This window comes from Dipodomys spectabilis, unplaced genomic scaffold, assembly GCF_019054845.1.
Source record: "Dipodomys spectabilis isolate Male_0828 unplaced genomic scaffold, ASM1905484v1 ptg000422l, whole genome shotgun sequence".
NCBI lineage: Eukaryota > Metazoa > Chordata > Mammalia > Rodentia > Heteromyidae > Dipodomys > Dipodomys spectabilis.
In genome coordinates this window covers 4,141,795-4,150,208 of record NW_024871099.1, presented here as the reverse complement: position 1 = coordinate 4,150,208, position 8,414 = coordinate 4,141,795, and the positions used below count along the sequence as shown (strand labels likewise).

Below are 8,414 nucleotides of genomic sequence, written 5' to 3'. Positions count from 1 at the left end.
AGCTTCCTGAGTAAGTATGATTATCAGCATGAGATTATCAGTGACCTGCTATAGCACTTTCTGACATCCTAATAATGTACACTGTAAATGGTTTTCTTAGTGATTCCCAGTTGCTTCATTAGGCCAGGTTTCCTCACAGTCTTTTTTTTTTTTTTTTTTGCCAGTCCTGGGGCTTGAACTCAGGGCCTGGACACTGTCCCTGAGCTTCTTTTTCTCAAGGCTAATACTCTACCACTTGAACCACAGCACCACTCCTGGCTTTTTCTGTTTATGTTGTACTGAGGAATCAAACCCAGGGCTTCATGCATGCTAAGGGAGCACTCTACCACTGAGCCACATTCCCGCCCCTTATTTTTTTTTAAAAAAACATTTATTTATTTTGTCAGTTGTAGAGCTTGAATTCGGGACGTGGGCACTGTTCCTGAGCCCTTTTGCTCAAGGTGATCACTATACCACTTTGAGCCACTTTCTGGTTTTTCTGGTGGTTAATTGAAGTTAAGAGTCTCACACTGACTTTCCTGCCCGGTCCAGCTTTGAACCATGATCCTCAGATCTCAGCCTCCTGAGTAGCTAGGATTACAGGCTTGAGCCACCAGCAGCTGGCCTATATTTAATCTTGTAATTTGAAATGTCCAAGTTATCTGGATTTTTTTTTTTTGGGGGGGGGGGGTTGATGGTGGGCCTGAACTCTGGGCCTGGGCCCTGTCCCTCAGCCCTTCAGCTCAAGGCTAGCGCTCTACCACTTGAGCCACAGAGCCACTTCTGGCTTTTTTTTCCCTTCTGCTTATGTGGTGCTGAGGAATCGAACCCAGGGCCTCATGCATGCAAGGCAAGCACTCTACCACTGAGCCGCCTTCCCAGCCTTGGATTTTTTTTTTTAATAGTAAAAAACTAATTTCTATAGTAAAAAGTGTAGAAAATAGTTTTTTTTTTTTTAAACAACAACTAGGTTCCTATTTGAAGGGTCACAAGTCATAGCAGAACAAAGAACAAAATCTACAAAAAGTAGGACAAAGCCAGGCACGAGTGGCTCACACCTGTGATCTTAACTACCTAGGAAGCTGCGATGATCTGAGAATCATGGTTCAAAGCCAGCCCAGACAAAGTCTGTGCAACCTCCAGCACCACAAGGAAGGAAGTGGAGCTGCAGCTCATGTGGTAAGCACAAAAGCTAAGGGGCAGTGCTGGCACACACCCACACCCATGTTGTGTGATTGCATTTATATGAAAAGTCCAGAATGAATAAATCTATGCAGACAGAAGGGGTGCCAGGAGGTCGAGGGGAATGAGGTATGGGTGCTGGGTTTCTTCTGGGGGTGATAAAGAAGCATCTTAGAGCCATGCCCCCCAAACGAGGATCTGACTAAAAACCAATAATTGCTACAAACCCTGGCTCATCAAAGGCCCCAGAGATCCTCTTCGGTGCCCACCACCCATGGGTGCTTCCAGCATCTGCTCCTCCAACCAAACGTCCCGGGGTGGACCGGGACATTGTGCAGAAGCTCAGAGCCGGGCGCACCCTACTATGCAACCCTGAAAAAGCAGTTTTAGGAAACTAGCACATTTCCCAACAAGAGCCCTAAGGATGGGGACACTGAAGACCGGCATTTAAGCTAGTCAGGCGTTAACTCAGGGCGGTGGAGCGCGGTCGGACCGAGATCAGAACGCAGGGAGGATGGGGACGAAGAGGGCGCAGCATCCGGGACAGTCTCCACAGAGTAGGCGCGCTCCCGAGGATGCTGAGTCACGGAGGGCGAGACCACGCCCCCACCGGCCGCGCGCGCGCGCGGCGGCGATCATGCGCAGCCCTGAGGCACGGGACGGAGGTGGGGGGGAGTGGAGATGGGGGGGGCGGAAAGAGGCTCGCTGCGTGCGCGTGTGGGTAAGCACGTCCCGAAGGGCCGGCCGTGTCTTGCGCGTGCGCACCGCGCCTGCGCCGAGTCCCGAGCGCTCTCGTCAACGATGGAGTCTGCACGTCTGGGATGGTGGCGGTGGGGCGCCAGTGCGCATGCTCCGGATGGGGGTGGACGACAAGGACGTGCGCACGCGTGCACCCGGAGGGGCTGGGGCGTGCACCCGGAGGGGATGGGGCGGGGCCTCAGCTCGCCGCGCGCTGCCGGGCCTGCTCGTCTTCGCCGTTGCTGGGATCAGTTAGGTGTGGTTTTCGTGAAAACGGAAAGATGTACTTCGTGAAGTATTCCGATGCGCTGTTCCCCATATTAATTCTATTATCTTGATGTAATTCTGGTGACCTGTTTTTCCTCCCACCGGTCCTGGGGCTTGAACTCATCATGGCCTAGGAGCTGCTGTTTTTTTAACTCAAGGCTGGCGCTCTGCCACTTGAGCCATAACCCCCCCCACGTCCCACTTTTTGGTGGTTCACTGGAGACAGAGTCTCAAAGGCCTTCCTGCCTGGGCTGGCTTCGGTCCTCAGATCTCAGCCTCCTAAGTAGCGAGGATGACAGGTGTGAGCCACCGGTGCCTGGCTACGTATTATTTTAATCCAGTGCGAGAGCCTCTTTATTTTTTTCCGGTGTCTGGGCATTAGCCAGTTCTAGCCGATCACCACTTTTTGTGCACCCCCCATTTGCTTGGCAGGTGGTCTGAGCACAAGACTCACTCCTTGTTCTATCAGTAGGAACACACATGCACACAGGGATCTGCGGATGCCAGAGAACCGATGGGGCCTTCAACAGCCCTAGACCACAGGCAGGTGGTTGGGGGTATTAGGCAAGGCTATGTGGACAATACGTGGAGTAGGGTAGCAGGTGAGGAACCTTCTGCCAAGGGCCGTTTGGATATTTATAATATCATTCATGGGGTGTAGATTTATTGAATTTTGCTTTAAAGGCAGATTCTAGGTTTATTGAATTTTAGGTACCTCCTGATGTAGCCTTGGCAGGGCCAGACCAAATGATTTAGTGACAATTTACAATGGGTACTGGTGGCTCATGCTTGTTATCCTTGCTACTCAGGAGGCTGAGATCTGAGGATTATGGTTCAAAGCCATCCCAGGTAGGAAAGATCTTGAGACATCTCCAGTTAACTATTAAAAAGTTAAGAGGTAGATGGAGGGACTGGGAGAGAATGAGGGAACAGAAGACATTGTACAAAAGGAAATATACTCATTACCTGACTGTGTAATTGTAATCCCTCTGTACATGACCTCTATAATAACAAATTTTAAAAAAAGTCCAAGGTGGTAGAGTGCCAGACTTGAACAGTAAAAGCCAAGAGAGAGCCCTAATATTGGTATAAGAAAAAAAAACAAAAAATGAGTGAGAAAATGAGTGTTCTCACCTAAGACTGAGTTTTAAGGACAAGGACATTTACTATACACACTTGACTCCTAGCAAGGGGCTGGCCTCTGGGAAATGATCAGGCCACTCCTAAAACAATCCTTCCTTGTCAGTCCTCCAACACAACCCATACTCCACGGATCCCCTCACAGGATGTCCTAAGGAACTGCGTTTCCTCCAGGACTATGGGACAGTGAGGTGGCAGCTTGTCACACACTATGTACGTGGCTTTTTGGGCAATGAAGAGCTGACCACTGTAAAGTTTCTCCTTTGTCTCTAGATGAGGACGTGAGTCACTTCAATGGCAACCCCACACACAAGGGGCCATCCTCTCCTAGTCCCAGGCCTGGCATGAAGCAGAAGATTCCCAGATAGGAAAGGAGGCTGTACTTATCTCAAATCCCTATGTGTATCCTTCACCTCTCAGGAGGGTAAAAGGCCTCTAAGGGAGCAGGTTTAACATGTCTTTTTTTTTTTTTTTGGTCGGTCGTGGGGCTTGAACTCTGGGCCTGAGTGCTGTCCCTCAGCTCAAGGCTAGTGCTCTACCACTTGAGCTACAGCATCACTTCTGGTTTTCTGGTGGTTTACTAGAGATGAGTTTCATGGACTTTCCTACCTGGGCTGGCTGGCTTTGAACCACCATCCTCAGATCTCAGCCTCCTCAGTAGCTAGGATTATTGGCATGAGCCATAGCGCCCGGCCGTCTGTCTTACTTTTTTTTTTTTTTGTTGGTCATGGGGCTTGAACTCTGGGCCTGGGCTCTGTCCTTCAGCTCAAGGCGAGTACTCTACCACTTGAGCTACAGCGCCACTTCCGGTTTTCTGGTGGTTTATTGGAGATAGGAGTCTCACAGTCTTTCCTGCCCGGGCTGGCTTTGAACCGTGATCCTCAGATCTCAGCCTCCTGAGTAGCTAGGATTACAGGCGTGAGCCACCAGTGCCCAGCTCATCTATCTTACTTCTATTCCTACCCTCTTGCACACAACTGGAGGTTATGGGGCTCCTCTCATGTCCTGTCCAGTGAATGCTAGGTGGATGGCTATGTTAAACATTTCTTTCCCCCTTAACATATTTTATAGCTTATTATGGGTCTTGGGCATGCTGAGCACAGGCTGTGCCACTAAGTGACACCCCCTGCATTTCTTGAGTATTTCTTAGCACCACATGTTGGTTGCTAAGCAACCGCTTTTCTTCATCTAGAAGGCTCTGCAACTTGGTACCTATGCCCAACCTCAGGGCATCTCAGCAGGGAGCTTGAGTGGTACTTATACTTGTTGCTTACTTAATAATCTGACATGCCTACATTCATGTAAAAATTTCAGTGCATGCTGTTTTTCTGTAAATGAAATGGGAACTGAAATTCTGTATCCAGTCTCTGTGGTTTTTATCCCAATCTTCCTTCTGTGTAGTAGGATGGCACTGTGAGGCAAGTGTCTTGGCACAGACTGGGTCCCTGCTGGGGAAGGACCCAGTGATGGAAGAACAAAAGCAAGGTACAGCACCCATGCCCATTGGAAGAACCCAACCTAGAAAGCATGTCTGTACTCTCCCAGAAGTCTCCTTAACCTCTGTGGTGGCTCCATTTACACATGCAGAGGCCTGTACTGGTTCTCGCTCAGGGCAGTCAATGTGAAGGCCTGTGATTGGTTTTCTGTGTCCTGCCTGTCCACTACAGCTCATCCTGACTCCCTGACAGACCTCAGAATCAGAGGGTATGCTGACCTAAAAAGCCAACTCGGGCAAAGCTTGTCGAAGCCATGAACCAAGGTGGCTCTGACTGGCTGCTACCCTTTGTTTTAAATAAAGATACAAGATATTATTAAATGTATATATATTTTTTAATAAAGCCAATAGTTATTTTATTTATAGGAGCTTTCAAAGTAAGATACAAAATGTAGAGTTCCAGTTTGGAAGCATAGTAACTCTTCACCCAAAGTCCTGCAGATGTCTGAGCAAGGCAGCCATGTCTGCTCAGTCATGCAGAGGACACACACACTCACACACTCACACACACACACACACCACACTCACATACATGCGCTTTGGCAAGACCTCTCTGCCGAGCGCAGCACCTGGAATCACCAGTGTTCAGAGCAGGCAGGGCTAGGAACACAGCACCCGCACAGAGACTACACAAACAGTGCCCCACAGTCTCAGCTATGGAGATGCAAGTACACAAAGTGTCTTCCTTACTAGGAGGTGGGGAGGGGAGAAAACAAAAACAAATTGGAAGGTGACAATTAGACGTGTCGCCTGTGCTGGAGGGACAGAGGACTGACGTGTGTCCAGGGTGAGGTGTCTGGGGAGGCACTGTTAAAACCAGAGTACTTCTGTCTAACAGAACTGGAAGAAACACATTACTGAAGGAGATAGAAAAAACTATCTTACAAGGGAAAAAACCAGCCACGAGGAACTTTTAACAGAGGATTAGTGTGCATACTGTGACAACTAACACAGATAAGAGCCACGCAGGGTTGGTGCAAAACACGTGCCTGAAAAACTCTATGTACAAAACAGTTCTCTGTAAACATGGTGAGGTGAATGGAACCCATGGTGGGTGAAGGATCGTAGCAATGCGTCCGCACATGGCAAAGACAACACCATACGAAAATCTCAGTGGCTGGGCACAGAAGCCCTATGGGTCTTCTAGGATTTGTGTGTGTGTGTGTGTGTGTGTGTGTGTGCGCACATGTGTGTGCATGTGATGTGTATACATACATATATTCTTTTTGGTATTTTTAAATATAAATTTACTATCTGTAGAAAAATGAGAACATAAATGTTATTAAATCTTTGTTGGAAAAGCTTGTAATGGAGTTAGAAAGAATAAACCATTTATTAGTAGTTAAACATATATTAAAATGGTTTAATGATTTAAGAAAATATAAAAAAAAATATTAATACTGTCAAACTTTCATACCAGAAAATATCATGGATTTTTCTCAATTAGACTTTTTTCAAAGGTGAAATATGAAAAAAATTTAAATAAGATTTATATAAAGAACTTTCTGCAACCTCAACTAATAATACAGTGGGATGTCTATAGTCAATATAGATATATATTTATTAGTTTTCAATTTAAGCACCATTCAATTCTTCTGGATCCATCCTGGCTGGAAAATATCCTAAACCCACAGGATATTATCTATTTAATGGCACATGTTAACTGGAAATGTGGTTTGTGTTTTATTATTTTGTGTTTTAAAGACTTTAATTGCTGTCTACATTATAATTGGTTTGTCTTCTGAGTCAGCTCACAATGTCCCTGCGTGTGGAAGTGTGTGTGTGTGTGTGTGTGCGCGCGCGCACCCCTGCAGCCCCTTTCCCATAGCTCCCCATCTGGGACTGTACCCACCCCTTTGGCAACGGGTGGAAGGATGTGAGGGTGGCAGGTGCAGTCTCTGTGGACAGCAGCTCATCTCTGTGCCCCATCAGGAGTACACCTTCAAACATCAGCTTTCCTGTCTTGACTCTGAGAATCTGGTGAAGACTGCAGGGTGAGACATGCTAACCAAGCCCCAGAAGACCCAGGTGGCTGCTTCTGATCAGAAGGAGTCTATATTTATCCCACTGTGTATGAAGTTAAATAAAATTAGTGTTGAGAGCAAACTTCCAGCCAGTATATCTGGTATGTTAAAAGACCCATGGGTGTTTCAGGCAGGAGAGGTTTGAACCAAAGCCTATGTGAAAAACAGCTATGAAGTCAGTGATTGGTGTAGTCACCACCCAGTGTGTGAAGGAGGGAGGAGAGACTTCCAGAAGAATGGTCAGTTTTGTTCTTATTAACCCTCTCAGACACCTGTCTCCAAATGTGGCATCCCAACCACCTGAGGTGCTTACTAAGCATGCAGATTACCCAGCAAATCCCCTGAGCATCAGACTCTCTTCAGCTGGTTCTCCTGGGTCTGCTGCCTTTCAAAGTCTTGAGAAACAGGACTGAGCTGCCAACTGCCCCCGCCCCCAAGGAATATTCCTCTCCCTGGGATCGGGGTGCACTGGTCCTCTGGGGTAGCAGGAGGAGGCTGGTGTCAGCCTAGGTGCAGGGGCGCTCACCACTCCAGCTCCGGCTGACAGGTAGGCTTGCCCTGGTCAGTACTGGGGCAGGTAGGCTGGCCTGCGCTCAGCCTTGCCAGGGAAGGCCTTAAAGGCCTTGGGTGCCGCCTTGTGTGGTGGGTTTGGGGCTGGGGGCTGCGGTGTCGGCGTCTGCACGTAGGTATAGGAAGTGGCACTGCAGTCACTGGTTGCCGCCCACACAGGGGACTGCAGCATCTGCATGGTGTCGTTCCACTGGCTGCTGGGGCTGGCGACAGCATAGAGGGATGTGCCAGGGCTGGGCAGCGTGCTGGGCAGTGGGGAAGGATGCTGCCAGGGTGCTTTGGGTGGCCATGTTTTGGTTTTGTTCTCCTGGGAGACAAAAAAGGTCCTTAGTGGGGATTTAGCACGTCTACCCATGTCCTATGTCCCAGATCTCTGGCCCTTTTTTCTTTGTAGGGGGTCGGGTGAAAGCTGGAGCCTCTCACAGCCTTGTCCAAGGGAATGGCTTACAATGAAAGCAGTGTCACTGTCCAATATGGAAGCTACTTGCTAGGAATGCAGATGTGTGTGTGTGCTCTGGGGAGATACTGGGGTTTGAACTCAAAGCAGAGCTGTGTGTGTGTGTTTTGGGGGAATACTGGAGTTTGAACACTGTTCTTTAGCCTTTGCACTCAAGGCAACTGCTCTACCATTTGAGTCACACCTCCACTTCTGGCTTTTTGGTGGTTGGAGCTAAGAGTCTCTAGGATTTGCCTACTGATGTGAGCATGAAACTGCTATTCTCAGATCTCAGTCTCGAGAGTAGTTAGGATGACAGGTGTGAGCCTTGGCGTCCGGCATCAGGCCCTCTTGAGACTAAAGCTTCAGAACCCCTGCCCGTGCTCACAGTACCTGGTTCATGTCCTCCACGGTGGGAAGGAGAGGTGGCGAGGGCAGCGTGCTGGTGTCCTGCTCTCCACTACTATGTTTCCTGAAAGAATCAAGAGCTCAGAGTGGTGATGGCCTGGTTTCCTGTCCAGCTAAGCTCTAGGGAACAATCTAGTCACTTGGCTCTGGGGTCTCCAGGCCCTGAGGTATAGGT

The 8,414-nt window shown here is 48.6% G+C and overlaps 1 protein-coding gene across 1 annotated transcript in view; it reads right to left on the bottom strand.

Annotated features, from left to right (window-relative positions):
* Positions 1-5,123: 5,123 nt before the first annotated feature.
* Garre1 (granule associated Rac and RHOG effector 1) overlaps positions 5,124-8,414 on the bottom strand; it is a 62,790-nt gene continuing 59,499 nt past the window's right edge. The window contains exons 13-14 of the mRNA XM_042668159.1: positions 8,225-8,303; positions 5,124-7,702 (exon numbers count right to left, since the gene is read on the bottom strand). Coding sequence (XP_042524093.1) covers positions 7,388-7,702; positions 8,225-8,303 — 394 coding nt within the window. The 3' untranslated portion in view covers positions 5,124-7,387. The remainder of the gene's footprint in view (positions 7,703-8,224; positions 8,304-8,414) is intronic.